General features: G+C 38.6%; 1 protein-coding gene across 4 annotated transcripts in view; it reads left to right on the forward strand.

The window, feature by feature from the left end:
- LOC127498800 (neuronal PAS domain-containing protein 3) overlaps positions 1-22,668 on the forward strand; it is a 325,272-nt gene that overhangs the window by 148,089 nt on the left and 154,515 nt on the right. For all 4 annotated transcript variants that reach the window (XM_051868546.1, XM_051868547.1, XM_051868548.1 and 1 more), the window contains one exon: positions 17,528-17,610. In XM_051868546.1, coding sequence (XP_051724506.1) covers positions 17,528-17,610 — 83 coding nt within the window. The remainder of the gene's footprint in view (positions 1-17,527; positions 17,611-22,668) is intronic.

Consider the following 22,668-nt stretch of genomic DNA (forward strand, 5'->3'; position numbering starts at 1 on the left):
TGCCTTCATTTTCTCTTCTTTCTTTCGTCTTCCTCTTTAGCACATGATAAAACACTCACTGGCAGCCTCTGACCAATCACGATTGCAGTAGAGCAGTTAAACTGTTTTATTGCCACCACCCTCAAAGCTTCGGAGTCTTCAATATTCCCTGTAATGGTAGATTAATTTCTGGTTTGCTAATGCAATCCCAGACAAAATACTTTAAACTGTTTTTAAAGGGAGGGCTTTTTTTTGGGGGGGGGGGGGGGGGGGGGGGGGGGGGGTAGTGCTGATGGTAGGTGGTAGTGCTGATGGTAGGTGGCTGAGAAAGAAGCAATCAGTGCACAAAAGCAATCAAGGCGTCGAGGAGGACAAAGCCAGTGCTGCTTTCCTGAGGAAGCACCACAACATGTGAAATTGACCTGTTCCCTCACCTAATTCTCTGCCAAGGGCAAGTGTGTGAGGAGGGGCAAGCACACACACACACACACACACACACACACACACACACACACAGGACTGTAGAAGAGATCCATTACACTGTCTTCGGCAGGAGAGATCTTAAAAACGTAGTGGAGAGTAGGCAGATAAGAGGACTGGCCGATAAAACCTGCTGCTTGTGGCTTTAACTCAGTGTGCTGCCGCCCTGTGATAGCAGCGACATCTTCTGCTTTGCATTTGTGGTTAAACACAGAACGAGAAACAATTGGGCAGAGCCTTAGCCACTATTTGGATGAGATGTGTGCTCCTCAAATTAGTGCTTGACCATTATGTTTTTTTTAGTGGTTGATTCTTATATTTTTACAGTTGGTCCCTCACAATACTGAATATAGGGTTGTAGTTGGTTCCTACATCATCCCTAACTAGCCATGACAAAAAGAAAAAGAAAAAGAAAAAAAAAATAGCATGATATAATAGTTTAGGATGACTTCTACCTTTTCTTTGACTTTTAATACATTGTGATGTTTTTTATGTTCTGTGATCTTATTTTCCTGTGTCTGCCATGTTTTTATTCTGTTGTGCTTGAGTGAACATGCTTGAGAAATAAACTGAACTTGAACTAGTTGTGAACAGTTCTAACCACACGCTATCACACACAGGTTAGATAATAGAGCTGAAGGGAATGGTTTACAAAGGCTTTCAGATAATGCAGTGAACAAATAGGTCTGATAGCAGATCTTAATTAAATCATGATGATGCTCGATACGGTTTGGTCAAATCTTTTTCTGGATTTAAACTGAAGTACAACTCCATTGGACTGTTTTCTGCAGCAAGTTTTTTCTTTAATACTTTTTTTTATTTTTTAATAATTCATATGTTGAATTATAATATAAATTTAAACCCACTTTTACTGTTAGTCAAGATCGTAATTTAGTTTTTGACCATTTTTCATCCTTTCTCTAACTTTAGATATCAAATCAAATCAAATATTCTTTACTTTAAGACATGTTCTTGGTCTTATTGTATACATACATTCATACATACATATATTAAAATTATGGATTTTGAGGAAAACATTCCTGGATTTTTCTCCATATAGTGGACTTCAGTGGCTACCAATGGATTGAAGGTCCAAATTGCAGTTTCAGTGCAGCTTCAAAGGGCTCTACATGATCCCAGCCGGGAAATAAGGGTCTTGTCTAGCGAAACAATGTCATTTTCTAAAAAAAAGAAATTGATATACTTTTTAACAGCAAATGCTCATCTTGCGCTAGCTCTGTGATGCACCACGCGTTACGTAATCACGTTGGAAAGGTCACACGGGACGTAAGCAGAAGTACCGCAGTAGGGCGAAAAACTCCATCTCATTTTCTTAAAATCGTCCAACATCGTTGTTTTACCTTTTTTTTTTTTACTTAGTCTTTGCACGTTCTCATTGTAAACACTATGCTCGGTACTTCTGCCTACCTCTCACGTGACCTTTCCAACGTGATTACATAATTTAAAGCAATTTAAAAACAATTTATGCTGATTTTGCTTAATCCGCACAAGTGCTGATTTCTGAATCCCCCCCCCCTTAATATGTGTTGAGACAGACCTGTTATGAACATGCTCATGTCCACCTCTAGCTCCAGACTGACATCTACATAATGAACTAGTTGTAGCGTACTAAATCAACGCAGAGTATTTAACACAACGGAGGAACTAATTCCTCCATTTAGCTCAACATTTGCAATGAGATGACTTGTACCCTAATGGCTAGTAATTAATTCTTACCACCTCCCTCTCTTTCTCTCTCTCTTTCTTTATATTCCCTTCCCCCCATTTTTTCCCCCATCATGCTCTGAGGATAGTTCTACTTTTTCGATGCTTTATCTAATGCATAATGTTCATTTCAGGCCCCTAATTAGGTTTAAATGAAAATTGGCTCTGCAGAAAGATGGATAGCTGGGAAAGCATCAAACCACCCAGCATGTCCTGGAGTTGTGAGGCTGAAAATGCAATTTGGTGAAGCAGTGCTGCGAGGAGCACAGAGTTCATTAATTTTTACGTGCAGGTACTATCCCAGAGGTGCACCTGACGTGCTCTGAGTCTACCTGGACATGAACACAAATACTGGCCCCTTTGTCTGACGCTCACTTTTATTGCTGCTCTTTTGCTCTGCTGCTCCTTCCACAGGTACAGATTCTGTCCACATTCACATGCTAATCCAAAACCTAGTGACCTAGGTTTGCCTACCTAGACGGGATTTTGAGGAATCACAGACACACTTTTTACTGTACAGGAGGCTGGCTTCCATGATACCTTTTTTTACCAAATTGGACGGCTTAATCACAATCTTTTGCTTTGCTTAAACATTTTAAACACAGAGTTTAAAAATGTCATATACAAATATTTATTGTAAATATACTTATATTCATATTCACTCAATATAGTAGAGTATTGATGAACAATAATTAAAATCTAATTGAAAATTGACGATTTTACTACAAATTACTAGTGCTGTTTTTGTATTCTTATTGCACCATGAGCTTAACATCAGGCTAATGGCAAATTCAGATGGAATTAATTGTTTGCAAAAGTCCATCCATCCATCCATCCATCGTTCTGTCTGTCTGTCTGCCATTTTATCTATAGTACTGTCTGTCTGTCTGTCTGCATGCCAGCCTACCCATCCATCCATCCATGGTTCTGTCTGTCTGTCTGCCATTTTATCTATAGTTCTGTCTGTCTATCTGTCTGGCTGCATGCCATCCATCCATCCATCCATCCATCCATCCATCATTCTGTCTTTCTGTCTGCTGTTTTATCTATAGTTCTGTCTGTCTATCTGTCTGTCTGCATGCCATCCATCCATCCATCATTCTGTCTTTCTGTCTTCCATTTTATCTATAGTTCTGTCTGTCTGTCTGCATGCCATCCATCCATCCATCATTCTGTCTTTCTGTCTGCCATTTTATCTATAGTTCTGTCTGTCTGTCTGCATGCCATCCATCCATCCATCCATCCATCATTCTGTCTTTCTGTCTGCCATTTTATCTATAGTTCTGTCTGTCTGTCTGCATGCCATCCATCCATCCATCCATCCATCCATCCATCCATCCATCCATCCATCCATCCGTCCATCCATCCATCCATCCATCCATCATTCTGTCTTTCTGTCTGCCATTTTATCTATAGTTCTGTCTGTCTGTCTGCATGCCATCCATCCATCCATCCATTCATCATTCTGTCTTTCTGTCTGCTGTTTTATCTATAGTTCTGTGTCTGTCTGTCTGTCTCCATCCATCCATCCATCCATCATTCTGTCTGTCTGCCTACCATTTTATCTATAGTTCTGTCTGTCTATCTGTCTGTCTGCATGCCATCCATCCATCCATCATTCTACCTGTCTGTCTGTCTGTCTGTCTGCCATTTTATCTATAGTTCTGTCTGTCTATCTGTCTGTCTGCATCCCATCCATCCATCCATCCATCCATCCATCCATCCATCCATCCATCCATCCATCATTCTGTCTTTCTGTCTGCTGTTTTATCTATAGTTCTGTCTGTCTGTCTGCATGCCAGCCTACCCATCCATCCATCCATCCATCCATCCATCCATCTATCCATCGTTCTGTCTGTCTGTCTGCCATTTTATCTATAGTTCTGTCTGTCTATCTGTCTGTCTGCATGCCATCCATCCATCCATCCATCCATCCATCCATCCATCCATCCATCCATCCATCCATCCATCATTCTGTCTTTCTGTCTGCTGTTGTATCTATAGTTCTGTCTGTCTATCTGTCTGTCTGCATGCCAGCCTGCCCATCCATCCATCCATCCATCCATCATTCTGTCTTTCTGTCTGCCATTTTATCTATAGTTCTGTCTGTCTATCTGTCTGTCTGCATCCATCGTTCTGTCTATATATATATATGTATATATATATATATATAATGTAGTTTTGTTTACAGGTGTCCATTTGAGTGTAGAGTCACAGAAGGCAGGCTGGGTCAGTTTAATTCATCCTATATGAGCTCATAAGCCTTCATGTGAGCATCATGACATGCAGTTCATCACTAAAATCTGAGGCTCAGATACGGGACCTCTCTCTTTCTCTCTCCTTCTCTCTTTCTCTTCTCCTCACTGGATCATGTCATTGTGGGTTAGCTCCTAATTACTCTCTCCCAGAGACGTTCCAAATATTCCCCTGGTGCTAATATTTTTCTGCCTCAACGACTCATTATGTTGTTTGGCAGACTGAAACATCAGCCTTTCAATGTCTGAGCGCCGCGGCTCATGTACAGTCTTCCACCTCTACACCTCTCTCTCTCGTCTGCCGGTCTGTTTCCACGACAACTCCTGTTGCCGCGGCATTACAGGTTGTTCTGTGCTGTCTGAAAGTGTAGGTAATCATCTATGATATAGATTCAATAGCATGACGCCTGAGTCTCATGTCTGCTCCCCTTCTGTTGATTGCACACCTATTATCCGCCTTTTCCAGGATTCATTGTGCAATAAGACTGATCTTCCCAGTATATACTCTGTCATCTTACAATGTCATGTCCTTTCTGAAAATTTGATTGCTCAGGAGTTGATTGGTCATTGTTTAGGAGACATAATAAAGTTCTTATTCTTATTCTATATATACTGTATATACACAGACAGACAGACAAACAGACAGATAGATAGATAGATAGATAGATAGATAGATAGATAGATAGATAGATAGATAGATAGATAGATAGATAGATAGATAGATAGGTGGGTGGATGGATGGATGGATGGATGGATGGATGGATGGATGGATGACCAGCTATAACTATGACAAGCAACTAGTGACAGGACATTTTGTCAGTCACTTGATTTCTATTCCTATAGTCCCATCCACAGTGAAATCTCATTGGTCTGAACTGAACTGAAGTAGTTTTAGGAGCATTATTTAAGCCAATATTGTCTTTTGTATTTGGGCAAATTTGAGACATTGAGATCTCTTGAGAACTCTAGATGAGATGCATGTGAGTCTTTTTCACAAGAAAAATAACTTAGAAGCAAGAGATTTAAGCAAAAGTCTCAATTAATCTGCATTTAATCTATTTGCAGTTTAGGAGAAACAATTGAGATATTAATGTGATCTCATTTGTGCTTTTTTTTTTTCTTTTCCATGGCTGCACATTCACACAGAATCATCTTAACTCTCTCAGTCTTGGGCATTTTGCCAGATAGGATGTGTTGAAGTGAAGGACATCCGTAGAGGACAACATGGCGGCGTTTCAGCACACATGTTTTGGTGTGTGTGGTGAGGCGGTCTGAGGCAGGCAGGTTTTAGTGCCCTGTCTGTTAGATGCATGTAATGCTTCAATCGTGAGCTGTGAGAGGAAAGTGTCTAGAAAACACAGACTTCATGGTACATAGAGCGGCCTTGATGTTCCTTTAGCCTCTCACAGAACACACCTCAAGCATGACATCTGCCGTTATGTGTTTCAGCACAAAGAAATGCTCCAAAACTAAAGGAAAGTGTAAAAGTCTGATCTTTCATTCTGCAGGTCTTTTTCTCTTTTCTGTAGAGGTTTTGTTAATGTCTTAATATTGTATTCCGTTTGACTGGATCGTTCATGCTGAGAATTTCTCCCTCAGCATCATCAGCATACGAATTATTAAACAGTGTAAGCAAAGTTAATAGTCAAGTGCTGACCAAGGGCTTCAGTATTTTTGGGGCTTCTTCAGCAAACCTAAATCCACCAATCAGAATGCTTAATTTTGCAGGAAAACACTAAGAAAGCTTATTTTCCACTGCACAAGTCTGTAAGCAGTCAAGCTGTCTGAATCTCGTCCAGTTCTCTACTGTCCTGCAGTATGCGTCCTGCAGGCCTGGCTGGGTTCGGTTGGGTTTATTAAGAGAAGCCTGCTGCTGCACTTTGGTAATGGATTGTTTATCTGTATGGCTGCACTCGAGGGCAGTGCAGGCAGCCTGCCTTGCGCTTTAATGCGGTTTGCCATAATGAATGCATTTCCAAATTAGATGAGGCTTTTTTTCCCCCCATTATTTTCTTTTGCTCATCCCGTGGTATTGATTCAGTTGTGGTGCCCCCTGAACTTGACCTTGCTAGGTCTGGTCAATGTCAATATCTCGTCCTCCTTTGCCTTTCCTCGTCAGAGCGAGCTATCGATAGCTGCATTTAGCAACCGGGACTCTCAGGATCTAAAGATCCATACGCATTTCGGAGGTGTCGGAATAACACATCAGCCTGTGAGAACGAGAAATGGTGCAGCATTCTTGACTTAAAGTCAACATGAAATCAAACTGACTGACTTTTTTTCTTTTTTTGAAGAAAAAAAGTGTGGAGGTCATTTGATATTATTGGCTAATATTATTTTTAAGACAGTTAAATAAATTGAATGTGTTATTTTTGTGTGATTAATTAGTTATTACAAATTTATATTTAAAAAAATGATTTGAAAAAAGAATTAATTAGTTAATGTAATGTTTTAGAATGATCTTCATTTAGGGACTTTTCTCAGCAAATTATCATATATTCAATTAATTTGATTAATTAATCAGCCTGTCATGTAATTGATTTGATTAATATTTTTAATTGATTGACAGCTCTAATTGTTTTTGTCCGCCCACATGGCCTTGATTATACTAGAAAAAGCAATGTTGTTTCAGAGGTGGAAAAAGTTACTTCAGTTTGATGGATGATTATGAAAAGCACAATAAGACCAGGTACATTTATTAAGAAATAAACAGGATGTCTGTACTTTTGAAGTAGGAAAAGACTCCTAGCCAGGTCAGGCTGGTCTGTTGGTTGGTTTTAGAGTGAATTTGGGCACTTTTCAGTGGTTTAAGTGTTTTTTTTATTTATTTTTTTTCAGCAGGAATGTTGAATGACTCGACAGAAATGCATTGACAGGCGACAGGCTTTAAAATCACAGTGTGATTTCAGCCTTGTCTTTCACCATTATCTTTTGTCACTCTGTCAAATGACCAGCTCCGCGATTCAGCGTTCTCAAGGTTTTCCAGTTAAAACAGCAGGTGTACGCTCACCGTGTTTTACTAGCTTTGGGTTTCTTCTCATTTTTTTTTTTTTTTTTGCTGCAGCGGTGAAAATGAATGGGTTTTGTTCTTGAAATGGCTCTGCTTTGAGGATAATGCGAGCTGTGAGTATGATGATGCTTTCTTTCTATTGCTGTCTCTCTCCCTCACCATTGGTTTTGATATGGATCGTGAGTGGACAGTGCTTGTCAGCTGGAGAGCTTGTGTCCCGCGCTCCCTCGGCCCTCTTATCTCCGTATCTGACACAGTTGTTTCTGCTCGTGATGAGAGGAAATAGCACAATGATAAAATACCAAATCACTTCAGCAGGGACTTCAGAGCCTCTACAAGCTTTCCATAGACAATTATTCCTCACTGAGCGCCTCTTCAAGGTGTAATCTAACATCTCCGTAGCAACTGAGCTGGAGATTTCACTTTTGCCGCATGCTTTTGCGCCGTACGTGTGTTTTAGTGCGTAGAGATAATACCAGTCACACTGAGGCTAAGCGCATACAGACTAGTGATGGGGCTTTTAGGAGCTTTTGGATGCACACTCACTCTTTTATTCATCGATCTTATGGCTTCCTGTTTCAGAGCTAATTACACTGCAGATAAATACATGAATGCAACAGCGTAATTGTTATCACAAAGATTTTGAGTTGTAGAAGATTTAGATGTTGAATGTGGGGCATTATTATATTTTTCATATTTGACCTGCGTAATATAAAATCACACAGTATCAAGTACATAAATTAAGTCAACTGAAATTATAAATATTACAAATATTATGACCATTCGCAGGTGAAGCAAATATCGTTGATCACATATTAAGGTCACATATTTAGGTCTGGGTAGATTAGGGTTGCATCCAAAAGCTTAAAAATGTTGCCTTTGGAGGATGCATTCCAACATAGGAAGGCATCAAGGCATGTCCAAATCCAATGTTAGCTTAACCTACTGTGAAGCTACTAAAAGTGCTTTGATCGGGGCCGATCATTATCGGCAGATAATAGCTTTATATAGTTTGATCGGTGATCAGATGACAGATTAATTTTCGCGCCTAAATGGTCAAATACACACAGAAATATGTAAAAAAAAAAAAAAAAAAAAAAAACTGGCTTGGCACATATTTGCTTAAACACAGTCTATTATGTCTTAAGTGAACATAAACAAAATAAGTCACAGTATGTAACAGTATGTTGGATCCGTGCATTAGGTCTTAAAGTGACAGCAGCCCAATAAATCTGCTGTCGTCTGTTTCAATGTTAATCAAAAAACAAAACACAAAGAGAAAAAATCACTCACTGCTCTTTAGTAGATTTAGTAGGATTAATCTATTTTTTAATTTATACAGTTAAGACTATGCAGTGGTTTTACATTTGATTACTTTCTGTTTTTCACAGGAATGCTGTATTTGTTTAACTCCAAGTTGTTGCTTGCCAATAAATAAAGAGTTGTCATTTCATGATACTTTCTCATCTCAATTTTTTTATACTTAAAATGCATTGTTGTTCTATTTAAAGCCTTCTATTTATCATGTAGTATTATTTATTTCATTGATCGGTATGGGCCAATGCTGTAATCAGTAATTGGTGATCGGCCCCAAATCGGCCCCATGTTTTCCACTTCTGATGTAATTTCTAGCAATAAATGTAATACTTGCTTAGTTATCACCAAAGCTCGCTCTATTTTGTTGTAGATCATTAAACCGCTGCCTCAGAAGCCTGTTTCGTGAGGTACCTTCATGCACATGCCTACAAAGTCATCCCCTGATAAGGCAGTGAGGCAACAAGTCAGCTGCCTATGTTTTTGAAACACAGCCTAGATGGCATGCAAAAAATCGGTTCTCGTAATCAACATGTTGCATGCAGGAGAAATGAGCAGGAATAAAGAACAGCAAGGCTTGTGGTTTGCTTCCGGTCAGCAGTGGTGAAAATTGACCAGCAGTGGTCCGAGGAGGGACAAAGCACAAACTGGTAACAGGGTGTTGGGCACCCAAGGCTCTTTGATGCATGAGGGCAACGAAGGCTATTCTGTCTGGTCCGAGACAACAGAAGGTCTACTGTGGTACAAGTCACATAAAATTTGAATGATGGTTATGGGAGGAATGTGTCACAAAACACAGGCACTAGTCGCAGACCAATCAGAGTGCCTACAATGACCCCTGTCCACCGGCGAAAGCACCTACAAATGGGTACGCGAGCATTGGAACTGGACCTTGGAGCTGTGGAAGAAGGTCCAATGAGTCCAATTTTGTTTTACGTCACTTGGACGGCTGTGTACATGTGCGCCGATTACCTGGGGAATTGTTGCACCAGGATGCACTGTGGGACAACATCAAGCCGGTGGAAGAAGTGCAATGTTCTGCTGGGAAACCCTGGGTCCGGCCATTCATGTGGAAGTAAATTTTGACATATTCCACCTACCTAAAAATTGTTGCTGACCAGGTTCACCTCTTTATGACAATGGTGAAGAGTTCATGGTGTTGCCCTGGCCTCCAAATTCCCCAGAACTTAATCCAATTGAGCATCTGTGGGGTGTGCTGGACCAACAAGTTTGATCCATGGCACCTCCACCTCACAACATACAGGACTTGAAGCATCTACTGCTAACATCTTGGTGCCAGATACCACAGGACACAGGTGCTGTTTCGACAGCACGTTCAGGACCAACAACATATTAGGCAGGTAGTCATAATGTTTTGGCTCATCAGTTTCTATATACAGTGTGTGTGTGTGTGTGTGTGTGTGTGTGTGTATATATATATATATATATATATATATATATATATATATGTAATGCAGTTCGTATGTACGGGAAGAAGGAGGCGGGAACCGGCGAACGTTCAACACAACTTTAATATATAAAATAAACAAATACAAAACGAAAGTAATGCCAGCAGACCCTCACGGACGTCTGCCAGCCACACAAACATAATAAAACCATAAAATAAAGTCCAGGCCTGGTCCTCTCTCGTCCTTCACTGTCGTCGCTCCCCTTTTATGCTTCCGGAGCTCCTCCGTGAGAGACTTGAGACCGGTGCAACGCGCAGCTGACGCTCATTAACACTCGCGTCACCGGCCCTCACGGCCTTCCCTCACGGCTCTCGCCCACCCTGCTCGTAACAAAATATATATATATATATATATACTGTACATACACACACATTTTTGTTGGGGGGTACATAGTATCCCATGAAATCCATTCATGAGCAATTTGCTTTTCTGTGTGTATTTCCTGTTGAATCAGGAAAGTGGCAGGACATTAATCATTAATAGAAATGGATTAAAAGCCACAAAACTCATTTTTGATTTCATAGAGTCTTTTAAAAGCAGTCTACGGTGGGCAGCTCACTAGGTTTTGGAGCAGAGCTACAGAGAGAGAAAGAAAGAGAGAGACAGCGGGTAAGCGAGGCGTCATTAGCGCAGAATGAAGCGGCTTAAATTTTGATGATATAAATGAGGAGAAAAGATGAGCATGGATTATTGAACACATCATCATGAAAACTTAAACCAGTCAAAGACGTTAAAAGAAACTAATTAAAACAAATGTTTCAACCTCCATCTTCACGGGCATAACTTATTCAGAGGCCTGCGTGAAGAGAACGATCCGGCCCTGTCATTATCCCAGCTAAAGTAAATTATTTAATGACATTTGGACTCTGAAAACATGAGGAGCAGATTATGGATTGAAGGACACCGGATGGGAAGGATAGTCAACGGGAGATTTGACTTACAGTTTGAAATGTAAGAAAATATAGATCGTTATGGGTGAATTGTTTTGATAGATCAATACATACAGTATTTTGTGCTATAGAGCAGTTGACATATTAATGACTGCATTTTAAAGTCTCAGGTACAAGAATTCAAATGATTTTTTTATGTATTGTTTCAACATAAAGTTATTGTGTATTCTGTGCATTTATCTGTGTAAATTCAGTAGTTATACAGTAACTCTATTTTGATTCTAATTGAATCTTGGTCTTTAAACATATTTATTTTTTAATCAATTCACCTGATATTATTTACTACAGTTTGGCACAGAACCTTTTCTTTTTACTTTTGAAAAGTATTATTTATGCCCACATTTATGATGAATATGCCTGAAATGCACAAATGTTGCTTTTTATTGCCACACGACCATTTGGTTTCTGAAGCAGTGCATAGCTTGATTGTCTGGACCTTTTCTGAAAAGAAAATTTAGTTTTTTGGGCTCTTGTAAGTGTAATTAAATCCTCCTAATGTAGACTTTGATGAAGGGTTTGGATTCAGTGAAACGTCAAACTTTAATTTTCATTTGCCCTGATTTCTCAGTATTGTGGAAACTGCTGTATTGTTTATAATCTTGTGAATATCACCTTGGCTCTTTTGCGATAAAGAGTTTCTCTCTCAAATGCAGTCTTGTGTTTCCGCCTTCCTCTTTGAGAAACGTTTGCTGTGTTCAAAGACGACTAAACAATGAAACAAGAAGAGTCTGTAATTTTCTGAATAAGCTAATGACATGCTGTGGTCTGTTTGGTCTCATCATTTCATTAACTGCCAGCACTTTTACATTCAACTACACAAGTGCACGAGATGTGGGGGTGCGTGTGCATGATGGGCCGTTCAGTCCTGATCGTAGAGCACCTTGAGGTTTATCAATTACGGCGTGACGTGTCTCACTCCTGTCTAATGAGTGCAGACGTTGAAGCCAATGAACCGTGTGAAGCATGGGAGAAATCTGACATTGTTCTGTTTAAATCAGTGCAAGTAGAAATGTAAGTCACCATGAAATAAGATATGACCCCATGTAGTTTCCTGTTCTTATTGTGCATGATTTATTCAAAAGAAAATGTTTGTTTTCATCTTTTATCAAAATGTAAGAGTGTCCCCACTATTAGTTGCAAGTGTGTGTCAAGACATAACCAACCTATCTGCATATAGTTTCATCTGTTGAGTCGCGGTGCAGGACTCAGATTCAGACTGGTATATATTGTGATGTTCCGTGCTGTTGTCACGGCCGAAATCTTTGGACATATTGTTTGAATACCACATGAATACTTCCGGCATTTCCTAGCACCGGTTTTGATGTTAGCGTTGTGTGTCGTGTTAAGACAATTTAAAATCCAATTTGAGCAGCCAGAGCATCCAGACTGAGATCTGTAAAAACCTGATTGGAATTGCATTTCAAACCACCTGCAAATGTGGTTTGAAACAGATTTGGAGAAAAAAAAAAAAAGATTTCATGTGTTTTTTTGGGGTTTTTTTGCTGTCCAGACTGTCAAAAAACCATCTGGATAAAATCTGGATATGCAAAAAAATAAGTCTATAAGTCTGAAAACACCCTTAATATAATATTATTTTTTATATTTAATATAATATTATAATATTATATTTAATAGGGTCATATCCTACAATTTTTGATTGTTTTATTTATTTATTTTTCAATTTATTTTTCACTTTTAATGATAGCCAAGGTTTCTTGAACTAACTATAAGTCTGAAAACACCCTTAATATGATATTTTATTATATAATACCTTTTTTAAATAATACCTTATTATATAATATCTTTTTCAACTGGAAATGCATCTGAGTAAAATGGGCTGTAAGCTGTGTTTACTTTAAATGAGCTATATCCTATTTTTTTTTTTTTTTTTTTTTTTAAAGTCCATTTTTAATGATAGTCAAGGTTTCTGGGACACCAAAAACATTCTTAATTTAGTTTTATATGAATACTTTCCACCTTCAACACAACTTTAATATATAAAATAAACAAATACAAAACTAAAGTAATTTCCACCTTCTCTCTCTTTTGCTACTGTAAAGGTAAGAATTATATTTGCAAATTACTTTTTATGACTATTATGATTGGCTGACCTCTTCATATGTGAATTGAGTTTGTTAAAAATTAGACATTGCCTGTGCCATAAAAAAAAAGTTCTGTTGACATATTTATGTTCTAGACCTGTAATTCATTTGCTCTTATGATTCTAAGAATTAGACCTGTTTTTTTTTTTACTGATATTCCCTATCTCCAGAAAACTCATTCACGGTCCCGGTTAGACCCTGAAGTCCTCGTCTCCCCGAATCACTACAGGCTTAGTGTGGGCGGTTAGCATGTGAGTTAGCATTTGTTAGCACGTGAGTTTCACCAGATTATACATGCCGTCCGCGCTTTGACGATGTCCGTGGCTTCCGACCGCGAGAGCATTGACAGCTTGATGAATTAGGCCTGACACTTGCCAAAATAGCCGTCCTGTGTGCCAGCTGCCAGTTGAGCATCTACACTCCGTTAATTGAATTGGCAATTTGTGTAACAGTACCTGCCCCTGAGCCTTTGGTGAAGCCAGAGACTGCCATTTAGCTCCAATAATCCAGGACTAGGGAATAAGAGGTCTAAGCTTCACAAGAAATTATTGCAGATTTAAAATGACAGTCTGATGCCTTGCTGCCAATTTCCCATTCAATGAGAAATAAATTAACAATAGCAATAATGTTGACTTATAAAAGTGAAAGTTAAATTGACTTTCTAATAGCACAAGCGATTTGAAATTGCCACTGTGGCGAGTAACAAATTGCATTTATTGCAGTCTTGCACCAAATGCTGTTTGTGGTATGGTGGGTATTGAAGACTAGCATTGCATATTGAAAGTGTCAAATGGAAAGCAATATTGTCTCATAATAAAATGCCATTAGTCTGTATCAGACGGGGTCTGTCCATTTGCATGTTCACGAAATGCCGTCAAGGACTTTGGAATATTACGTCTTTGGGATTGTGATACTCCGAATGGGAAACATCGTCCTGTATGTCTTTGACAGTAAACCAGTACTCACTCAATAGGCAGATCCTGTATATTTTACAGTGCCTTTACTGTATTGTGCAGGACTTATTAGGTCAGGCGTGATGTATTTGCTCGTGTTTCCTCTGTAATATATTTGTATGTGCTCAATCTGGCGTGGCAGGGAGCTAAACTAGAGGAGATGTATTATGGAGAATCATTGCAGGACAGACATTGTGTTGCCTCTGTGCTCCCTCAAGCTCTTTATTCATATATCATTTGCGTCATGAGCAAAATGAAGCAGATTAATAGAGCATAATTCCTGAAATCAATATGCAATTATATTCATCTCTCCGGCTGTTCGGGCAGCCGCGCAGAGGCATGGCGACACAGTCGCATAGTCTTGTCATTGAACAGTATTGAGTGTACCAGTAAACCAGGGGATGAAAATTGTTTAAGATGTTTACATTTGCTGTTTTCACTTTTTATTGTATGCACTTCCTGCTTTTTACTGTCTAAAAACCTCTTAAAATCACCCTTTCATGAATCTGTTTGCATTGCTTTTCATGTCAAAGTAGCTCATGTTTGGTATGATAGGTGGGGGTGTAACGACATCGTTATATCGAGATATCATAATATAAAAATGCAACGTATGTATCGTTGATGTAAATGATATGATTTGCAATATAGAGGTAGTTTTATTCAAGACTCAGCTTACTGTATTTATAAGGTATAATTCACCCAAAATTGTAAATTCAGGCATCATGTACTCACCCTCGTGTCGTTTCAAACCAATAAGATTTTTATTCAACTTCCAAACACAAATGAAGATATTTTTTTATGAAACCTGAGAGATTTCTGTCCCTCCATTTAAAGTCCATTGCTATAAAACTTAAAAGATCCAAAAAATATAGAGGCATTGTAAAAAATGATCAAAAATAATCCATATCCAAGTCTTCTGAAGAGACACGATGGCTTTATGATGAACATAAACATGAACGTTTAAATGCTTGTGACGCGCGAAAACAACATGAGAGTGAGTAAATGCAAAATTTTTGGATGAACTAACCATTTACAGCAATAGTTTCAGTGACATTACTACATTAAACTACTATAATGTTGAATATAATGTAAAATAATGCAATGGGGGAATATTTGTGAGTCCTGATAATAATAAAATAATAATATTATTATTTTAATATAAGGTAATAATAATAATAATAATAATAAAAATAAAAAACTCTTTTTATTTTGGCTTAAAATACTGCGATAGTATCATATTGTGAGTTCAGTATCGCCATTTGTATGGAATTGTGACATATCGTTACATCCCTAATGATAGGTGTGTTGAAACTGCAATGTCATGTCATGTGAGAGGGTCTTCAAATGTGACAGATTAGGCTTTAAGACTCTATTCACTTGGTTGTGCTTGTTTCTATAAGTTAATCTCTGGTTCAACATGTTCACATTTTTCATTATGAAATATTAACCATAGTGTTCATAGTTTGCAAAGCTCCTCAAGGTCAAGGAATTTGGAGGACGTGTGGCTGATTTCCATGCGGTGGTCTTAAGTGAGGATCCTTGTGTGATGAGAGCTATTGTCTGGAGATGTTGCCTTTAAGTACAGAGAGGAGGGTAATTTGAGGCTGGTCAAGTGACCTCTTAACTTTGGTATTTTCTTTGTCGACTTTTACTGGTGGTGGCTGTGATCTCTGCTGGAGCACATTAAATGTTGTTTTCACACTGGGTTCAATTCTGTTCTATTTTATTTATTTATTTATTTTACAGTGCCACTACTATATTATTTGAGACTTATTAGGGCAGATATGATGTAACCTTGTGTTTTTATTTTATTTTATAGTGTCTTTATTGTGCAGGACTTATTTTATTATATTTTCTTTCTTTCTTTTTCTTTCTTTGCTAGAGCACATTATATGCTTTTTTTAATTCAGGTCTCTTTTCAAAATTGTATTTATTTATTTATGTTATGGCTTAATGTGAGGAATATTCCACATACTATATGTTATTGTCATATGGAGTTTTAGTAGGGGAAAAAAATCATGATAGTAAATTTTTGTTTATAATCAGATTTAAACCATGTACTACATTGACATTTAGGTTAATTCTGTTTACTCATCGATTTCCAGATTTATTCACATTTACTTTTTGAAAAGTGTCAGTTTTGGACCTGTTTGTGTTGCCAAATATTTTTGAACTAAATGAACAAAACTCCGACATCAGACAAACCTGTTTGTATCATAACCCTAGTGTTTTATTAAGCACGTGTGTGTGTGTGTGTTGTGTGCCAGGTTGCGTTGACTGCATGTGCATGAATGCACTGTGTTTGATGTGCAGGTATGTGTGTGTGTGCATGTTTTCTGTGCGATCCTCAGGGCGTAAGAGCTCCCTCTGCTGTGCGCTGCGAGCCTCCATGTCCGTGTCCCACCGGATTGTTGCTCGGGATTGTTTGCATTTCCACCCACAGTGGCGGCTACTGACCCCGGCGCTCCAGGGACGTCACTGAGAGCCCAGCTCTGTCTCCTCCCGCTGCCCTTCCCGCTCGTGTTGTGGCAGAAATGTTCCTCCGGGGCGGACACAGGGCTTAGCGCTGAAAGCATTACCGGAGGGGAGAAGTGTGTTTACCCAGCTTGAGGCTCTCTGAAGGACAGAGGCCTCTCATTTGGGTCTCGGGCCCTCTCGTGCACGCTCACTTGGGGCACAACGTCCTCCTGTCCCCATTACGCCCTCCCTGAACGACAGAGTGTTGTTTGCTGCTGGTCCTTGAGAATCCTTAATGGCCGTTCAGCGCTTTATTACATCATTAATTGCACTTAATTCAGCAACATTACCCGAACGCCTGGCTAGGCTTGGAAAATTAAGTACAGAGTACTTTGTTATAAAATTCTCTATAATGAGCTCTGGTGGGACAAGGTCTGTTAAGTTTGAAATCACCCCAGGCCATTTTTTAGCAGAGCCTGAGCCGACTTTAAAGTTGGAAACTTGGAAAAAATGCCCTGAGGGCGCTGTTCTCTGGGTGCTTTGCAGCTCAATGGATGTGGCGATATTAGTCCTGCTATAAACAGCGGGCTTTGTAGCGCTGAGCCTGGCTGAATATGCAGAGAGGATCCGTTCTGAGGCTTTGATTTGCATCTGTGTATTTACAGTACCGGGGGCTTAGTATTATTGGGGCAGAAGTGTTTGTTTAACAGTTTACCGTATCTGTTTAAAATCGCACAGGCAAATTCCAATTCCAAGTTCGTTTGGATTTAAAGCGGAAACGTGCGTGCGCATGCTGACACGAGTGCGCTCACGCTGTGTGCTTCTCTCTGCAGCTATCGGGTCCCAGCGGAGGCGGAGCCCCAGCGCTGTTGCCTCGGAGATCTTTGAGCCTCACCTTGGCAGCCACATTCTGCAGGTAAGATGAGATTCGTACTATTAAAACTGCCTTTGTTCTTCCAAAACACCCTGATGTTCTTAGTTTGGGATGAGCTTGAGATCAACATTGGGTATGAAGATCATAATATAAATAATGTAATCCACAAAAGATGAAATGTAATAATAAATATGTCTCTTCCTCTCTTATTTAGAGAAGCCAAAAAAACAAAACAAAAAATGTCTGTATGAACTGATCTGTCCTTGAAATTTTTTGACAAAACACTTTATTTTCTTAAGGCTAGTGGTATATTTTCCTTTTTCCTAACACATTTTACGTTGTCTTCAAGTCATGTTGTAATGATCATATTTATGAGATAATAAAATATGATAATTACATTAATGTGTTTGTAGATTTTCTGACTTTTGCCCTGAAAGATTGTTTCATTTAAAGAATCATGACCAAAGCTAATTGTTATTCATCAAAATTACTTTTCAGTTGAATGAATGCATTAATGATGACTGTTCAAATTATTTTATATGCCATTTGTGCAACGCTTATAAAGAATAACTATAGTAACTGCCAGAAAACACCAATTCCGGTTGGAAATCCTTTGCACTTGATTATGTTTACTAGCACTCAGAAAACTTCCTGTCTTTGTTGGAAGTGAAAAAGACAAGAAAAAAAAATATGAAATTGCCCAATTTGTCCATTATATCCTGAGCAAAATAGGCAATTTTAACACAATTACGATTTTTGTGAGTTGCAGCGTGACATTTTTCTCAGTAAGAAAATGTTATGTTTTCCCATCTAACATGAAAGTTTGTCTGTCTTTGACGCAGGACAATTGGTAATCTGTTATTCGTAAATATTCATAAGTAATTTATTAAGGTGAACAGCAAAATCCAGTTGCTTGTGAATAAATTAGCAGGTGGTCTACAATGACCTGGATGAATGAAATCTGTCACAGATGTGCTAATGTGTGTGTTTAGAGATTACAAGTCTGTTGTCTTAAGACATATGTGGTGTCTCTTAGCTGGTTAGCATGCGTGTAAATGAAGGATGACACTTCCTCAGTGTACTGGTGTTTCAGGAAAGATCGGGGAGGGGGGGTAATTTCTTATTTCACCTTGGAGAGTAGAAAAAATCTTTTTTTATCCATGCTTAGCTACAGCACTGATGTCCTTTCAAATTCGTTTTAATGACACAGAACAAAAAGCGCATTTTACACCAGTCACCTGTGTCCAAAAAAGCGGATTAGGAATATTTATATAGCGGCTTGCCGGTCCCCGGACTGCCAGTGCTATTCCCTTACGACAGGTTAAGTGTGTGACAGCAAAGCGGAAATTTATAATTAACACCAATACCAGGCTGGAAGTCTGTCGAGGCGTGGCCTTTTCAAGGAAGGACTTGTTCCTGGCAAATTGTCCCCATTAATCTTCAGCTTAATTGATTGTGAAAAGTTTTAGGATGACATTTTAAAAAAAGCATGCTCGGCTGGTGATTGATCTGAAGAAAATGAACTAATAATGGATGCAAGGCAGTCATTAGTTGTTGAGCGCCGAGGCTAATTTTAGACAGCTTAAACTATGTTTGATAGCGTTTAATAAAGAGGATGTGGGGGAAGAGCTGCTAACCGGCCTTCACCTGCGAACGGACGCTACGCATAGATACTCACACATATATGCACTTTTACAGAGAGTTATCCAGAATCTTGTTTGGATTTGGTTCTTGTTGACTGTTTGTTTGAATGCTATGTCAGTGTTTGTTTGATTTGTTGATAGTAGTTTCTCATTGGTTAATTTTGAAGTATGAAATATTTCCAGGTTTGTTGATAACATTGCAGTTTCATATCACCTGACTGTATTTTTATGAACTAGTAACAGAGTGTTTTATGCAAAATGTCTTGAAATAAATACATTAAGGATACTTGTACATGTGGCAGGTGTGATAGAATAGGTATGGCAGACATTTTCATAAATTTTTTGTATTATAAAAACTATAAGGTTACAAATCCTATAAGGTTATGTCAAATAAATGCCTTGTCCATAGATGCCATAGATGTGTGCTTTCAAGCAAACATAAAAGCAACATGACATTTAAATCAAACCCATTTACTTTTTTTTATTTTTATTGTGACAGATTTATCAGTACACTTCTAAGGGTGTGTTCACACTTGTAGTTCAGTTCTTTTGGTTCTTTTGGTCTGGACCAAAAAAGAAAATGATACATTTAGTCCTGGTTCGATTAGTGTTCACACTAATAAGACTGATCCTAAAAATCCAAAAAGCAAAAGAAAAAATAAAACTTACGGAACGAACGCGGCGCCAGTTCCGTTTTTTTCCGTAAGTTGAATAGGGAAGGCGTAGGACATTTAGGGTAATCTTTTTGAAGAATACAGAATTGCGTTCTGGTGGAAGCACTTGTGATGCGATCATTTGTGCCTATAAAGCATATACATTTTGATTTTTGATTATTTATTTTTTTTTAGAAAATGACCGATCGTTTCGCTAGATAAGACCCTTATTCCTCGTCTGGTATCGTTTAAAGCCCTTTGAAGCTGCACTAAAACTGTAATTTTGACCTTCAATCATTTGGAGACCATTGAAGTCCACTATAAGGAGAGTAATCCTGGAATGTTTTCATTAAAAACCTTAATTTCTTTTTGACTGAAGAAACAAGGACATGGACATCTTGGGTGAAATGGGGGTGAGTAAATTATCAGGAAATTTTTATTTGAAAGTGAACTATTCCTTTAAATTAACTTTTCTTCTCTAAAGGTAGCACTTATATGAAGCACTTTCAAAAAAAGCAGCTTTTTGATGGTCAACAGCAAAATTGTGTGACCAACTTGAACACGAGCAAAATCTTCATGGGGAAGTTTTTCACCCTCATGCAAAACTCCTAATTGTGCAGATTTCTTTTAAAATTGACTGGATTTTGCCCGTGAAATTTCACTGAGTAATGATAAATATAAATGCACCATTATGCTGCAACCAAGGCCACAAAGGTGGGGAAAATATATTAACCAATGATATCATAACTTGATTTTCACAATCCAGTCAAATTCTGACAATCAACTATATTTATTAATCTTTCACAATTCCTAATAGAAATCAATATTGCAGCAGCAGTCATTTGTCAACCATTATAATTATAAACAAATCAAGTCCCGCCTTACCTAATTATTAACTGAATATTGTTTCATTGCATCAGTGCATCACATTGTGGAAGTTAATTGTGTTGTATCTTGTTGTTTTAATGCTACTTAGCTGGATAAAGCAAAAATGTAATGGTTCTTAAAATGTATGACAGCTTTACAACATGTATGTATAGTTGAAATAATTGCCGATTTCTTACTTTCTGCTGTTTGTGGTTTGTATTTGCGTTTGGTTTTTTATGCTGTTATGTGACCCAGTGACCAGATTTCATCACAGAAACACTCCATGCTGTTTTGTTTATGCACAAATAAGCTGAACACATTGAGCACCCACTTTTGTCAACTCAGATAATCAATTAGCTGCTTTAATATGCAGGTCTGTTTGAAGGCAGCTGTTGTGACGCTCTGCTTTCTCACTTCTATTTAATGTCATGGTACAATAATATCAATATTGTCTTTTTCTGTCCCAGCTCACACACAAAAACAGTATATTTTTAGAAAAGGCCCATTTCTGGTGGCAGGCAGGTGAAGGTAAATATCACAACAGAGGATATTTACTTTACAAGGGTTCTCGCAACAAAAACTAGTTATTTTTGTTACTGTACCTTTAAGAGTTTTCCTTTCTTTTAACACCCTACTCTTCCTTCAGTAGCGTCTCTATTTGCCCCGAGGGTGTTACGGTCCCGGTGGTGTCAGCACGGGCTGTGTCGGCGCTCTGGGCCACAGAAATGACCGTTATGTCCACTCCCACAGTGCATTGTCATTTGCGTGGGCAGCGGGTCGGATTGATTCCGACAGCAGCGCTAGGTCATTAGCAGAGAGCTCAGAAGTCCTCTGTCAAAGCGCTCCACGCTTCCGACCGGCTAAATAATAGCATTTATATCACCCAGATCATGCTTAGCAAGAGATGAATTATAGATGCAGGGTTTCATTTTAAGGCAGATGAGAGCTTAGCTGCCTGTGAAGGGCAAAAGCAGTGTATGGTCATAGACACAGCACACAGAGTGTGACTGAACCTTTGTCTGTTCTTTTTGGGAGATAAAACTCGTCAGTAAATTAGCTATGAGTTAATGGATAGTTTACAAAGCTGCTAAATGTTTATGATCACACATTTTGGGAGCTGCCATATGGCCTGAACTTGACTGGCATCCAGTGCCGGTCCTCCCTATAAGCAAAGTACGCAAGTTGTGTAAGGCCCCCGAGCCACCAGGGGGCCCCCTTGCTCTCAAAGATGATTTAATGACTAGGGATGCGATTAGTAGAATTTAGCTTCTAACGATTATGAGATGATGATGCTGCATTCCTTTCCTTTCCTTTAAAATGGTGCGGTTTAAAAACTGTCGGCCTTCCTACGTAACACCCAAATCAGTCAAATCATGTAACATGACTGTTGTTATATACAGACTCTTGCCAGATGTGCGCGATACTAAAAAAAAAAAAAAAAAGTGTTAAAAGTGCATTGAGCTGCAAAAGAGGTGCTTTCCCCAGGCAGCTTTCTGTACAAGTTATCCAAGACGGAGTGAAAAACAGACACGTATAGAGGCTACTTTGGGATTCGGGTGTGTGCTTAAATGGACAAATACACACAAAAATTTGTCAAAATGCCCATATTGTCAAGTTTTCACTTAAACGCAGTCGGTTATATCTTAAGTGAACATAAACAGTTGGGAAAAGTAATCGAATATTTATCAGTATATTAGAGCTGTGCATATTTGGTCTTAAAGTGACAGCAGCCTAATAAACCTGCTGCTGTCTGTGTCATTTAATGTTATTTAAACAACAAAAGACAAAGAGAGAATCATTCACTGCTCTTCACTAAATAACTTTAGTAATTTTAATAAGAATGTGCATTTAATTCATACAGTGAAGACTATACAGAGTTTTATTTTTACATTTGATTACTTTATTCAAAGTACTGCCGGCATCAGGCGAGCCGTACT

Source organism: Ctenopharyngodon idella, chromosome 17, assembly GCF_019924925.1.
Source record: "Ctenopharyngodon idella isolate HZGC_01 chromosome 17, HZGC01, whole genome shotgun sequence".
Taxonomy (NCBI): Eukaryota; Metazoa; Chordata; class Actinopteri; order Cypriniformes; family Xenocyprididae; genus Ctenopharyngodon; species Ctenopharyngodon idella.